We start from the raw sequence: 15,473 nt of genomic DNA on the forward strand, positions 1-15,473 counted from the left end.
GTAGCAACAAAAACGTGTTAAACAAATCAAAAAAATATTTTAGATTTTAGATTCTTCAAAGTAGCCACCCTTTGCCTTGATGAAAGCTTTGCACACTCTTGGCAAAGCATGCCCTTCCATGAGTGCAGCATTTATTTTTCAACTCGAATCAATGAGCCCAATCAGTCCTCCATGACAACAAAATCATAAACAACAGAGTAGGGCTGGCTAATAAGTTCTTCGTTTTGGGGTCATGCTCAAGTAAAACAATTTGGCTAATCTATACTTCCATATTTCCAAGTCCTAATCTTGAAGATCAAGGGATATAACATTTATTGGAATGACTGTAATTCTGATAGACTTTGGTTTTTAATGTAAAGATATAATTTAATCTTATTATTATATGTAGTAGAAAGTGATGGGTTAGAAGAAGCCTACATAACCAACCCATAAAGTAAACTTTAACATTGAATTATCCTGCAATAGACGTCGTTCAATTGGTAACATACATTTTTTCTTCTTCTAATGACTCTTAAGGGTAAAGTAATCTAAAAGTAACGGAATGTAATCAGATTACGCTACTGAGTTTGGGTAATCCAAAAGTCACGTTACTGATTACAATTTTGGACAGGTAACTTGTAACTGTAACAGATTACATTTAGAAAGTAACCTACCCAACCCTGGTTACGTTACAGCCTTATTCTAAAATGGATTAAATAGTTTCCCCCCCTCAATCTACACACAATACCCAATAATCACATTTACATAAGTATTCAGACCCTTTACTCAGTACTTTGTTGAAGCACCTTTGGCAGCAATTACAGCCTCGAGTCTTCTTGGGTATGACGCTTCAAGCTTGGCACACCTGTATTTGGGGAGTTTCTCCCATTATTCTCTGCAGATCCTCTCAAGCTCTGTCAGGTTGGATGGTGACCGTTGCTGCACAGCTATTTCCAGGTCTCTCCAGAGATGTTCGATCGGGTTCAAGTCCTGGCTGGGCCACTCAAGGACATTCAGAGATTTGTCCCAAAGCCACTCCTGCGTTGTCTTGGATATGTGCTTAGAGTCGTTGTCCTTTTGGATGGTGAACCTTCGCCCCAGTCTGAGGTCCTGAGCACTCTGGAGCAGGTTTTCATCAAGGATCTCTCTGTACTTTGCCCCGTTCATCTTTCCCTCGATCCTGACTAGTCTCCCAGTCCCTGCCGCTGAAAAACATCCCCACAGCATGATGCTGCCACCACCATGCTTCAACATAGGGATGGTGAAAGAAAAGGCTTTTAGACGTGTGAGAAATAGAATCCATTACTCTGGAATATAATAAGGCCTAGGTCAGGAGCTAGGCAGAATGTAGACCTACATGTTTTACTCTATTAACATTTCTATTTGAAATAATGGTGCCAGTTAAAGACCAGGCCGTTTTATTAACCCCTGCCAAAGTTATGCTTCCAGTGTTGGCAGCGTGAAACAAGTGTTTCTTCTACAACGCCCCTGTTAGACCAATCTGTTTTTTAGCCCTACTTAGCGAGGCAAGGCCCCACAAATTTACCGGACTATTAAAGTCCTTCACTGTATTTTGTTCATTACTAATGTTGTTAATGTCGAGGGACACCAGCATGCATTCTTTCTGGAGTTGATCAATTGTGCCACAATTGTTGCTTGTCAGCGAGAAAAATGTCATTTGTCAGCTTGCTGCGGCTTCTCTCCAGGAAAAGGGCTTGACCTCGCGACCCTTCCCACAGGAGTGAGCCAGTTAACGGATAATAAAACCCTGTTGTGCTCCCCGAGACTCCAAGTCCGAGTGGGTTCTGAAGACAAGGGCAACATAAAAGAAGTACCAAACTTACAAGGCTACCGGTAAGACTTATTTTATTTGTCGTTATAGGTTTAAAAGTTGAAGAAACAGAAGATATGAACATAATGAGATTATAACAATTAGCTTTTTAAGAATGTAATAATTTGTTGTATATTAATGTCTCTTCTTAAATTTGCTTTCCTCATTGCTTAATTTTCAGTGAATAAATCCTTCTATTCTTTTAGAGATGACGATCTGGCAACTGCCTTCCATGCTCCTTTTGTTATCTCAAGTGTCTCTCCTCATCCTCATCACTTATTTTGAGTATGATGAGCTGAGCCAGTATGTTGACAGCCATCAGGAGGAATATGTACAGGCAAGTTCTAAACAGAATAATGATTTGGTCTGTTTTATTATCTGATAAATACAATATTTCATTAAAATAAATTACGTGTGTGTGTGACCTGTGTGTTGTGTGTCTGTGTGTGTGTGTGCCTGATGTGTGTGTGTGTGTGTGTGCTCTGTGGTTGTGTGTGTGTGTGTGTGTGTGTGTGTGTGTGTGTGTGTGTGTGTTAGACTCTGAGGGACTGGGTTGCTGTAGAGAGCGACTCCAGTGATGTCTTGAGGAGGCCAGACTGCCATCGCATGATGGATATGACGGCTGAGAAACTACAAGCCATGGGAGGGAAGGTGGAACTAGTGGACATCGGCGTACAAGAGGTCAGTTTTCTGAAATGTGGTCAACTTAATGATTATGTTATAGGATCTTTTTGTTTGCTTTTAGCTTAGTCTTTAAAGTCCTTTGGTAGCAGATCAGACTGGTTTGCAGAAATAAATACTAAAAGTTGGGTGTTAACAGAAATGCTCCCTGCCTTGCAAACTGTATTCAGGTCATTTTCTGCATCTACCGTGTCTTTTATCATCATGCTTAGCTGCCTGATGGCAAGACAGTGGCCTTACCCAAGGTGGTGACAGCCCAGTTTGGCAGTGACCCCAGTAAGCATACAGTCTGTGTGTACGGACATGTGGATGTCCAGCCTGCTAAGCTAGAGGACGGCTGGGCCACTGAACCCTACAACCTGACAGACATCAACGGTAGGCTATGGCTTCCAACAGTAGTCTATGGTATCCAACGGTAGGCTGTGGGTTCCAACGGTTGGGTATAGCTTCCAATGGTAGGCTATGGCTTCCAACAGTAGTCTATGGTATCCAACGGTAGGCTGTGGGTTCCAACAGTAGACTATGGGTTGCAACAGTGGGCTATCTTTCAAGGGTAGGCTATGGGTTCCAACAGTAGGCTATGGGTTGCAACAGTAGACTATGTTCCAAGGGTAGGTTACGGGTTCCAACTGTAAACTATGGATTCCAGGCATTCACAGTCACAGCAATCAAATGTATTATAAGGATTTTTTACAGTGCTTTACAGTAATCCATTCTCGACCCAACGCATAGAAACATCTATCTACAACTAACAGCCATTAGATATTGTAGCTAATGTGAAGGAATGAAGCAAGTACTTGGGTGTGGGATGATTTTTAACCATACATATTTTGAACCAATGAAATATAACTGATGCAATTGATACATGCATGTTAAATGTCAATGTGAGCTGAACATAATGGACATTTATTTGAAAATAAATACTTTGATTCTACCCCTAAGGAAACCTCTACGGCAGAGGGGCGTCTGACAACAAGGCCCCTGTCTTAGCCTGGATCCATACAGTGGAGGTCTATCAGGCCCTCAGCATTGTGAGTGTACAGTAAGAAGAGATATCAGAGTGAACTCATAGGAGATGTAGAGACAAGATGTGGTGAAACAAGTTAAGTTGCAGTCTAACTGACCATTATTAGTGAGCCTTCCTTTGTTATAATAATWATTATTTTTCCCCCTTCTCCTCCTCTCCACCCCCTGCCCTCTCCCCATGCAGGACCTGCCAGTCAATGTGAAGTTCGTCATCGAGGGGATGGAGGAGACCGGGTCCAATGGCCTGGACGCCATGATCGTGGCGCAGAGAGACACGTTCTTCTCCGACGTCGATTACATCATCATCTCAGACTGTGGTTGGCTGAGCCGACGCCCCGCCCTCACCTACGGGACCAGGGGGAACTGCTACTTCTTTGCTGAGGTAGGATGGGCTGGGGGCATTTCCAGTTCTGTGGGACGTTACTTTTTCAAGATCACTAATGAATAGCCATAGTGAATTTGTATTTTTGGTAGGTAGAGGGCCCAAAACAGGACCTACACTCAGGGGTGTATGGAGGCACTGTTATAGAGCCTATGACAGATCTGATCGGCATATTGGGTGAGTTTTTAACCTCTTTGAGTGACAGTTTGTAATACTATCTTAACACCTACTGTATAGGTATCTCTGGCTCATGTTTGCATGCAAAGCTATCGTCCGTGTGTCTGTGTGAGCTCTCTATTGGCAGAAATAATAAAGTWTTAGATATCCCTACAAATGTGTGTCCATAAGGACTGCTTGTGTGTTGACCTATCTCTCCCCCCCAGACACACTGATCAGCCCCAGTGGAAAGATCCTCATTCCAGGCATCAGAGAGGCCGTCGCCRCACTKTCAGACGAAGAGTGGAAGATGTACCAGGACATTGAGTTTGACATTGAGAGCTTTAAGTCCAAGATTGGCGTCAGCCAACTCATGTACAGCAACAAGGTGATGCACAGGGGAGTGGATTTATTGTGTTTTTTTTAAGGTTTTCGCTCCTCCTATCTCTGTTTCTCTGTTTGTATATAGCCAGTATGTATATAGCCTCGTTATTGTTATTTTTTATGTTTTTTTTATTGTGTTATTTTATTGTCTTTTATCTATTTGTACATTTTCGTACTTTTTAACTGCCTTGTTAGGAAAGGGCTCGTAAGTAAGCACTTCACGGTAAAGTCTGCACTTGTTATACTCGGTGCATGTGACAAATAAGAGTTGATCTGATTTGATTTCTCAGGTAGATCTGCTGGCCCATCGTTGGCGTTACCCTACCGTTACCATCCATGGCATCGAGGGAGCCTTCTCTGGCCCTGGCTCTAAGACGGTCATCCCTGCTAAGGTCATTGCCAAGTTCTCCATCCGACAGGTCCCCAACATGGACCCAGCAGTGGTCAAGAAACAGGTGGGTGGTAGTCACCTCTCACCCAGTGCATTGTACAGTTGCAACAAACACAGTTACATGCAGTTACACACGGTTCACACACATTTCTGGAATTGTTCTCACCTTCAGACTCTCTATATACAATACATCCAAGATCAGGAAACATTCATCCAGGTTGTTACACTATTATAATGTCCCTCATTCTGCTCATTCTGCTCATTCTGCTCATTCTGCTCATTCTGCTCATTCAGTTCATTTACTATTCAGTTATTCACTATTTCAGTTTGGTTTCAGTTAATGAAATAGACGTGAAGACTGCATGTATGCCTGTTACATATTTGTTCTGTTGTAGGTCACAGACTACCTGAACTCTGTGTTTGCCAAGAGAAAGAGCCCCAACAAGCTGAAGGTGACCATGATCATCGGGGCTAAGCCCTGGTTAGCAGACACCAAGCACCCCCTGTACGATGCAGGGAAAGCAGCCGTGAAGAGAGGTACAGTTAGACAACTCTGCTCTGGACAAACCAAAGGACATTTATTATGCTGTCTGTGTGTGTGTTTGTATGAACAGTGGTCATAGGGGTAATGATTACTGTATGGTAGCTGACTGTGGACATGTATTGCACAACAGTAGATTCACAGTGATAGGCCTATCTGTAGTCTTTAGAGTTACCAGACATAGATACATATCCTTATCACTAAAAGAAGCCAGTGTGCTGTGGTTGTATTGTAGACCTATCAGTGGTTAAGGCAGGACAGTGCAGCGGTATTGTAATGTTTGTGTAGCAGAAAGGACTTGGAATGACAATCTCGCAAAGAGGTAGCCCTGTCTGAGGCTTGTATTCCCAAATGACACCCTTTGACCTTGCGGATGAACTCTTGGTCTAACGGTTAAGAAATTGACTTGGTGAGCAGGAGACCTGGCTTCTAATCCCACTGGTTACAGTTGGTTTTCCTCTACTACAGGTATAATGCATTATGACGCAGTCAGACTTGTCATTGATTTCCTCTAGTGTTTAACGTGGAGCCAGACCTGATCCGTGAAGGGGGAACCATCCCCATCGCCAAGACCTTTGAGGACGTGACCGGTAAGAGCATCATCATGATGCCCATCGGAGGCTTCGACGACGGCCTCCACTCCCAGAACGAGAAGATGAGCAGGTTAGCCCTTCAATCTCCTAATACAGTATGTATTTAAAAAATGACGATGAACATTTATAGATTTTTACGCATGCACACACGAACACACACACATAGACGTATCAACCGTGTCTTATTTCTGTTTATAGGACTGGTTGAGGACATGTTGTTTTCTCTCACCCATTCCTTTCCCAGGTACAACTACATAGAGGGGACCAAGTTGTTCATCGCATACCTCCATGAAGTGGCCCATCTCAAGAAGGACTGAGAGCACCTCTTTTCATCACCACTGTTGAAAGACAGTTCTATAATGTTTAGCTTGTATGTGATCCCATCAGGGGAGTCTGGCTTTGTAACTTTTCTTGTTTCTTTCCCTCTAAGCAAAACATTCCAGAAACCCTGTGAGTTCTTGGCATCTGATATAGCCTCAACACTCTGCCTCTCTCTCTCTCTCTCTCTCTCTCTCTCTCTCTCTCTCTCTCTTTCTGAATCTTTCCTCCTCCCTCACGTTCCTCCTTTCTCTCTCTCTCAATGTCTCTCTCTCTCAATTTCTCTCTCATTCACATACAAATATCTACTTGATACAGCAAATAAAACTGGTTTGACGCACTATATGTTTTCATAATCCTTTTCATCTGGGATTCTTTAGAAAGAACATTGTCAAGTGTTAACCAATATCCACCACTCCAAGATATAAAGAACAAGTGTTTCCCAATACCATCCCTGACTCCAAGACATAAAGAAGTGTTTCACAATACCATCCCTGACTCCAAGACATAAAGAAGTGTTTCACAATACCATCCCTGACTCCAAGACATAAGAGCAGCCACAAAAAAAAAGAGCAGCAAAAATTGCAGTTCTCTCCTTATGTTTGAAACATGGAAACACTCTTTTCTTCAGCATTATGGTGAGTCTTTACTATTTTAGCAAAACATGTATACATTTTTTTCATGGACTTCCTTAATTAAGTGCACTACAAAGACTTTGTCATGGAAAAACAGAAGTGGCTGCATGTTCATAGATGGTATGATGAAGAAGAAGGGTGCAATTACTTGTAACATAACAGAAAAGTGTGTGTGTGATATTGAACATCAATATGATTGTATGACGACCTGAGTGGGGTCGTGAGTGTGTATGCATAACATGGTTTGCATGAGCAGCTAAGCTTGCTGGTGTAGTGTACTGTAGCCTAGATATTGTTAAGACAGTATTATGGCATCACCAACTGTAACTTCTGTTATCATCTTTCATCCTCTGTATTAGTTCTGTTAGAAAGTTAAACAGTAATCCCAGTTGAGACAGTGCTAAGTCGTGTGTTGGTTCACACTGACCCTGATCATTGATCCTCAAGCCCTGGCAGAGTCCAATCAAGTCAATCAGATACCAGAGACTACCTACAACCATAGACATTGAATTACTAGAACAGACAACTCCATTCAAGTCACTGCTGTGTGTTGTTTTGGAATTCTATTTCTATGCCCCCACACTCTCAGGAGGAACATGGAAATCTACACTCACCAAACCACCCACACCTCTACAAGTATATAAGTCAGTAGCTAGAGACAAGTAGAAGCCAGTAGAACTAGATTGAGGCAAATATTGATAGAATGTACGGTATGGAGGAAGTTATTACTTGGTTATTATAATTTTTTWTTWTWTTTATTTCACCTTTATTTAACCGGGTAGGCTAGTTGAGAACAAGTTCTCATTTGCAACTGCGACCTGGCTTCCTGTGGCGTCTTACTCTCCCTCCCAGACGAAGTTCATTGATGTTGCGTTCCTGTTACTCCACACATCGGCTTCCTCTTCTTCCTCCTCTTCCTCTTCTCCTGGAGCTGCAGGCATGTTGGAACCACTGTTTCAATACATAGATGACCACCAAAATCAGTTTGTTCAGGTGAGGAATGAGCACTATTATGACATTCTACTTGGAGTTGGGACTCATATCTACTCTCTGTTACTGAACTGTACAATGATACAAATATACATGTTCTTGTGCTGTAGCGAGGTGAATAGAGAGAAACCGAAGCAAAATAATGAGAGAGAGAGAGAATCAGAGAGAGAGAGAGAATCAGAGAGAGAGAGAGAGAGAGAATAAATGGGAAGGGGTTTAACACTTTCATGATAAATACTGTGGTCTCTGATAAAGTCATCAAAATGATTCTGAATGTGGGTCAGCGGGGCTGTTGCAGTGTTCTCTGCACGTATCCCTGCCCTAGACAGTCTATGGCTGTGTCTAGTTATTATTATACAATCTATGCAATAGTCTGACCCTTTTCTGGTTGGTGCCTGACTCAGAGGCTGAAGGAGTGGGTTGCTGTTCAGAGTGACTCAGGAGATCACACAAAATGAGGAGAAGTTGAAAGTATCCTGAACATTACAGCAGTGAGGAGCCAAGAGATATGGAGGCACAGTGGATTTTGCAGATGTAGGCACTCATCAGGTAGGCTACAATACACACCATCAGTCATGCCTATTATTCTCCAGATAATGTCACACAATTGGGTGTAATAGTTTGTCTTAACCTTTTCACGAGTATCAATCCCGGATCCGGGAGCACCCCCCACCCCCCACACACTGATTAGCATAGCAGCATAGCGTCACAAGTAACTTGTAGCATCTAAATATCATTAAATCACAAGTCCAAGACACCAGATGAAAGATACAGGTCTTGTGAATAAAGCCACCATTTCAGATTTTTAAAATGTTTTACAGGGAAGACACAATATGTAAATCTATTAGCTAACCACGTTAGCAAAGGAGAGGATTTTTTCACTCCCAACAGTTTTTCCCTGCGTCAGTAGCTATCACTAATTCGACTAAATAAAATATATTATAGCCACTAACCAAAAACAAATTCATAAGATGACAGTCTGATAACATATTTAGGTATTGCATAGTTTTTTTTTTGAAAATGTGCATTTTCAGGTATAAATCACAGTTCTACATTGCAGCTGCATTCTGAAAAGGTGCCGACCCAGCCAGAATAATTACAGAGACCAACGTCATATAACTAATTACTCATTTTAAAACATTTCAGAAAAATACACAGCGTACAGATATTGAAAGCCCAACATCTGGTGAATCCAAACAATATTTCAGATTTATAAAGTTTTATAACGAAAACAAAATGTAGCGCTAAATTAGCATAGCTATACCAGGCAGATTCGGCTGGGCGCCCACGGCAAGATCACATGCACAACGATATGATATAACATCGTAAATTGGGTCTTACTATGGCTGCTCTTTCATCAGAATGTTGATCAAAGTGTCCATTGTCAAGATGAGTGTGTGGTTGCGTTCAGAGTCGTTCTTTCCCACTCCATTAGCACAGGTACCGGTGGAGTGGCACGTATTTTCTCAAACGATACTAAAATCTAACAACTGAAACACGCAAAACTCCCTAAAAAATTCAAATAATCTGATTAAACTATATTGAAAAAACATACATTACGATGATCTGGTCACATGTATCAAACAAACTTCGACACGGAGATAATAATGGCCGCACAACACAAGAAAAACGTAGCTCTAATTCCATCCAATCGAGAACCGGAAGTTGTCGGTCATGCCAAAGATTTTGCTCTCATTTCACGTCAGTCCCAGATAGACAAGAAATTTTTTCCTCTGACGTCCTCTAGACACCCAGAGGAAGGCCAGTGAGTTGTTCGGGTCATAAGAGGATGACCATATATAGGCAGAGCTTTGAAGCCAGCACAAAACATCTTGATTTTATGTTCTTGGTCATGGAAAGTGCTGTGAAATGACTTCTGAATCACTCAGAGACAAAATTGAAACGGTTTTAGAAACTGGAGATTGTTTTCTTTCCAACGGTATTATTTATATGCATATAGTAAGAGCAATAATTAAAGAAGAGGCAGTTTAATCTGTTGAGCCATTTATGCTAATGCGAAAACAGCACCCCTTGATTGACAAGAATTTTAAAGAATGTACTTTTCAGGTCTATCACATAAGCTGCCCAGTGGGGAGACTGTGCCGCTTCCACCGTGATACTGGCTGAATTTGAGAGGACCCAAAGAAAGCTACTCTCTGTATCTACGGCCATGTGGATGTCCAGCCAGCCAAGATGGTGGACGGTTGGACCACAGACCCTTCAATCTAACAGAAATCAAAGGTATTGCTGCATGTCACATGCCATGAATGAGAGGTTTGATGTATGTCCAAAATAATAACAGGAGCTGGACAAAAAAGTAAATTTTGAGTGAACGTAATGTCCACTCACTGTTTTGCTGAGCCAAAATGGGATATTTTAAACAAATCAAAGTTTGATTACTTAGAGAAAAGATGTCACGTCCTGACCATAGTGCTTAGTGTTTTTGCTTGTTTTAGTGTTGGTCAGGACGTGAGCTGGGTGGGCATTCCATGTTGTGTGTCTAGTTTGTCTGTTTCTTGTTCAGCCTAATATGGTTCTCAATCAGAGGCAGCTGTCAATCGTTGTCCCTGATTGAAATCATATATAGGTGGCTTGTTTTGTGTTGGGATTTTGTGGGTGGTTGTTTTCTGTGTCAGTGTTGTGCCACGGACTGTGACGGTTAGGTTTGTTTTGTTATTTTGTAATTGTATATTGTTTTCATGTTATTAAATCATGGAAACTTACCACGCTGTACATGGTCTCCGATCCTTCTCGCCTCTCCTCGTCCGATGAGGAGGACGAAATAACTGCCGTTACAAAAGAGGAATGTCCACAACTGTTTTGCTGAGCCAAAATGGGATATTTTAAACAAATCAAAGTTTGATTACTTAGAGAAGAGGAATGTCCACTCACTGTTTTGCTGCTCCCATACGGGATCTTTTAATAAACCTTAGATGATATAAATCACAACCAGGTTGCCTGCCTGCTATTCATAGGCCAGCTTCAGCTAGCTAATGTACCCTGGTATTACAAATGTGACAATATGAGGATGAAAAATTATGGCAAAATAGGATGAAAAATATATGGCAAATAAAAATCCGAAATGGATGATGTTGGAAGATAGATGGGAAAGGTTGAGTGGAGCTGAAGGGTGGGACTAATAACAAGATAAACCATGTAGGGCATACGGGATCGTGTGAAATGTGTATAGTGCGGAACTATTGTGAAATAGCACAGTTACAAGTGGAAATCAAACTGGATGGACAACAGAAATAAGGAAGGACTAAGAAACAAACAAGAGAGAACTATTATAAAGTAGACTGTGTCTGTAAATGTGCATAAGATGTATAAATTGAAGGTAAAAACAGAAATGTTTATCAGTTTACTCCAATTGGGGATCGGTGGTAGGGTTTGCAGGGAATAATAATAAAGGTATACTCTTTAAAAAAAAGTATGTATGTCATGTAGGTATGTGTATGTATATACAGTATGTGTATATGTATGCATACGTGAATGGATATATATATTTACCCAAAAAAATATGGGGGATTGGAAATGATGCAGACAATTACATTGGAAACAACATTCTTTCCGCAATATTAAGCTGATCCACCCCCCCCCCAAAAAAAAAATTAATAATAAAATAATAATAATAAATAAAAAAAATAAATAAAAAAAAATATGAGGATGAAGGTGGCTCATGGTTTTGGTTCCCAGGTAACCTGTATGGGCAGGGGCCACGGACAACAAAGGGCCGGTCCTTGCCTGGCTTCATGCTGTGGAGTCCTACCAGGCCACAGAGAAGGTTAGGATTTGCCCTGAAACAGCACAGCTGAAATTCTGAATCTTAATGTTCTGCTTGCAGTCTCTAGTTAGTTTTCAGAAATGATCTAACCCATGCAGTGTGCTTTACATAGCAATGATTATTAAAGGGATTCTGTAATGTATGTATCATAACCTCAATGTTTGGGGTAATCTGTGAGTCTGAATATAAAACAATTTGTGGGACTGTAGGGGAGTCAAACAGTATGTGAATAAGAGAAGGGTCACTGACTGGTAGTATTGCCTGGATCTATTGGTTTCAGGAGATACCAGTGAATATAAAACTCATCATTGAGGGTCTGGAGGAGGTGGGCTCATACGGTCTGTTGGAGTTGACCAGGAAGAGAAACGACAGCTTCTTTGCAGATGTGGACTTCATAGTGATCTCTGACAACGTGTGGGCGAGCAGAACCCCAGCCCTGACCTATGGAGCCAGAGGGAGCAGCTATTTCTTTGTGGAGGTGATGATATAGCTCATTTGATTGGTCAAAATAAAATATGACACACTCTACCAGGGCACCATTTGTTCAGTACTTCCTCTGTTTATGTGTTTCAGGTTGATGGCCCTAAAATGGACTTCCATTCTGGAGTGTATGGGGGTTCTATCCAGGAGCCCATGTCAGATCTGATAGCATTACTGGGTGAGATACAGAGGCGTTTGAGTGACAGCTCTATCCAATTGTCAAGAAAAGATAGGCCTCTCTTGTCTGATAGTAAAAATTATCATTTAATTCCGTTATAGTTCAGGTCAGAAGTCCCTGCGCCAAGCAAAAAAATAAGATAAAGGTGTATGTGTGCTAAGGTGCTTACCCAAACTCAGTTCTAGTTAAAACATGTTTCATTCCAAAATGTTTTCATTATTTCTTATTCCTCCCAAACCGGAAGTCTGTTAGATCACACAGGTAAGATCCTGGTTCCTGGGGTCACTGATGATGTCGCGCCCCTCACTGAGGATGAGAGGAAGCTCTATGACAACATCAGCTTTGACCTGGAGGAGATGAAAAGTGTGGCTATCATTGTCATGCCAAACATTGAAATTGGCATAACAACCATTGGAGTTGGCTATACTAAACTCATCTGGGCGTGAGGAGGAAGACATGTTTTGTCAGTGAGTACTGTAGAAGTCGATGTTTGACAGAGTGTGCTTACTTTTTTGGGGATACACACTATCTGAGCTATATAACATGGGGCGGCAGGTAGCCTAGTGGTTAGAGCATTGGACTAGTAACCGAAAGGTTGCAAGATCGAATTTCCGAGCTGACAAGGTAAAAATCTGTCGTTCTGCCCCTGAACAAAGCAGTTAACCCATTGTTCCTAGGCCGTCATTGAAAATAAGAATTTGTTCTTAACTGACTTGCCTAGTTAAATAAAGGTAAAATATATATATCTTTAAAATACAAACAAAGTGTGTTAATATATATACAGGAGGAAGTCCTCATGGCTCGATGGCGTAACCCATCCTTGTCCACCCATGGGATCCAGGGGGCCTTCTCAGAAGCAGGCACCAAAACTGTCATCCCCAAACAGGTCACAGGGAAGTTCTCCATCCGACAGGTCTCCAACATGGACCCTCCAGATGTGGAGAGGAAGGTACAGAGTATCTACCTGTCATGGTTTGAATGACAGGTGTACCAGGGTTGGGACAGGAGAATACCCATAACAAATCCTTTAAGGATTAAAATACAAGCACGGACACCCTGTAACCCCGTAACCAGTGGGTGAGTAGTAAGTGATTATAAGTTGCTCTGGATAAGAGCGTCTGCTAAATTACCAAAACGTAAATGTATTGGTCTCTGAGTAAGTGTACAGTATAGAAAAGTTGGCTCGCTCTATCTTGGTCACTCTAAGAGTCAATGTGTATATTTAAAACCCCGAGACCAATCCTAACATAGCCACCCTCTTCAAGCCTCCATGTCCAACTCTCCCCTGTCACAATGCCATGTTTCACAGGTGAAGGAGCACCTTCAGCAGGTCTTCTCCACTCTAAAAAGCCCTAACAGGCTGAGGGTGACCGCAACTGTTGGGGCTAAACCATGGGTGGCTAACCTGAAGGACCCACAGTACGTTGCCGGACAAAGGGCAGTCAGAGAGGGTCAGTTGTAGAGGCCATTTACATAACCTCTCTCATTTGAAACCATGTCTAACTTCATTGTTTAAGTTAAGATGCGGTTTACCCTTGTGCTAGTGTTTGGAGTGGACCCGGAGGTTATCCGTGAGGGCTCCACCATCCCTATCGCTCAGAACTTCCAGGAGGAGACAGGCAAGAGTGTGATGATGCTGCCCCTAGGTGGCCATGATGATGGAGAGCACTCTCAGAACGAGAAGATCAGTAGGTAAGAGGAGATGAGAAAAGAAGAGATACGATTCCAGACGTTTCTCCCCTAAATTTGTTTTTGATTTTTTTACACGGCAGATTAATCATGGCAAACGTCATCTTCAGTAAAATACTGAATCTTGTGTTTCTCTCTCAGGTACAACTACATTGAGGGGACGAYGCTGTTAGCTGCTTATTTTTATGAGATCTCACTACTACAGAAGATGCAGGATATATTTCCATCCAAGCTGTGACCATGATAATTATGCTGTAGGTGACAGTATTGTGCTAGTTGAGTGCCTGGGTTTCCATCAATAATGGCTGATCCCATGCTGAGACTCAACTCTCCCAGGGTTTCTCAGGGGGAGTGTGATATGCAAACAACACATGTCCATTTCACCACACAATGAATAGGTTACACACTTGTACATGTGTGAAACAGGACAAATATAACCACCTTTGAACAGTTATTATTACATAGCCTGGATGAGGTTAATTACTTACCATAAGTACAACATTTTAGCACCCTCTAGAATAACTATTTCTACTATTTGTATTTTATGCATGTATTCTACTGTGGATTAACTAATAAAGGGGTCAAAGACAAACGGTGGCATGTCTTGTGAAATCAATGTATTGGTGATGGAGGAGTGGCTGACTCAATAAACACTTAAGTGTTATCCAAATGTTAAAAGATCCAAATGTTAAAAAAAATAAAGAACATTTCCAGAAAAGAGGGGAGTCACCACACTTGTGTCTTTCACCTTGAACAAAAACATTTTTATATTGCACTTCAGATAGATATCATCCATTACTTATTTGTGTGACTTGTCTGTCTGTCACCTTTAGCTGGAGTCAAGTGAGTCAGTCAGTGTGGATGTCTGTCAGAGAGAGTGGGCTGGGCTGGGAGGGGGCAGGGTTATGCAGACATTACATGAGATTAGGAGGAAGCAACAGGTGTGTTTTCATTGATTATGCCGACAGGTCACTGTGTCAGTCAGAGAGAGAGAGGGAGAGAGAGAGACTGTCCAAGCAAGCTGGTCCTGGGGCTCTGTTCACAAACAAACAGACCCCACAGAGCCAGGTCAGCAACAAAAATCATGAGAAAACAAAAAGATATTTACTTGACACATTAGAAAGAAATAACAACATAACAGAGCAAACTAGAATGCTGTTTGGACCTAAACAGAGAGTACACAGTGGCAGAATACCTGACCACTGTGACTGACCCAAACTTAAGGAAACCTTTGACTATGTATAGACTCAGTGAGCATGGCCTTGCTATTAAGAATGGCTGCCGTAGGCAGACCGAGCTCTCAAGAAAAGATAAGCTATGTGCACACTGCCCACAAAATGAGGTGGAAACTGAGCTACGCTTCCTAACCTCCTGCCAAATGTATGACCATATTAGAGACACATATTTCCCTCAGATTACACAGACCCACAAAGAA

The 15,473-nt window shown here is 41.8% G+C and overlaps 2 protein-coding genes across 3 annotated transcripts; both read left to right on the plus strand.

Annotated features, from left to right (window-relative positions):
• The first annotated feature begins 1,805 nt into the window (after window positions 1-1,805).
• On the plus strand, window positions 1,806-6,625 carry LOC112068910 (cytosolic non-specific dipeptidase-like). 2 transcript variants are annotated; one of them, XM_070438338.1, is made up of 12 exons: window positions 1,806-1,839; window positions 2,024-2,147; window positions 2,348-2,491; window positions 2,704-2,866; window positions 3,434-3,522; window positions 3,702-3,899; window positions 3,992-4,076; window positions 4,283-4,443; window positions 4,730-4,894; window positions 5,226-5,367; window positions 5,887-6,034; window positions 6,209-6,625. In XM_070438338.1, the coding sequence occupies exons 2-12, from the start codon at window positions 2,043-2,045 to the stop codon at window positions 6,279-6,281; spliced, it is 1,473 nt and encodes a 490-aa protein (XP_070294439.1). In that variant the 5' UTR covers window positions 1,806-1,839; window positions 2,024-2,042; the 3' UTR covers window positions 6,282-6,625. The 2 variants fall into 2 exon arrangements, with proteins under 2 accessions (XP_070294439.1, XP_070294438.1); XM_070438337.1 differs by lacking the exon at window positions 1,806-1,839 and having other exon boundaries at window positions 2,019-2,147.
• A 92-nt stretch (window positions 6,626-6,717) lies between these two features.
• Window positions 6,718-14,630, plus strand: LOC112068906 (beta-Ala-His dipeptidase). The gene is given in 17 exon segments (XM_070438339.1): window positions 6,718-6,920; window positions 7,700-7,910; window positions 8,312-8,416; window positions 8,418-8,456; window positions 9,989-10,019; window positions 10,022-10,039; window positions 10,042-10,125; window positions 10,128-10,148; window positions 11,604-11,615; window positions 11,618-11,691; window positions 11,972-12,169; window positions 12,265-12,362; window positions 12,594-12,712; window positions 13,081-13,298; window positions 13,659-13,800; window positions 13,894-14,041; window positions 14,180-14,630. Coding segments are annotated over 17 exon segments (1,644 nt in total). The 5' UTR covers window positions 6,718-6,891; the 3' UTR covers window positions 14,277-14,630.
• Window positions 14,631-15,473: the final 843 nt, after the last annotated feature.

The sequence above is a fragment of the Salvelinus sp. IW2-2015 genome, unplaced genomic scaffold (genome assembly GCF_002910315.2).
Source record: "Salvelinus sp. IW2-2015 unplaced genomic scaffold, ASM291031v2 Un_scaffold789, whole genome shotgun sequence".
Classification (NCBI taxonomy): Eukaryota; Metazoa; Chordata; class Actinopteri; order Salmoniformes; family Salmonidae; genus Salvelinus; species Salvelinus sp. IW2-2015.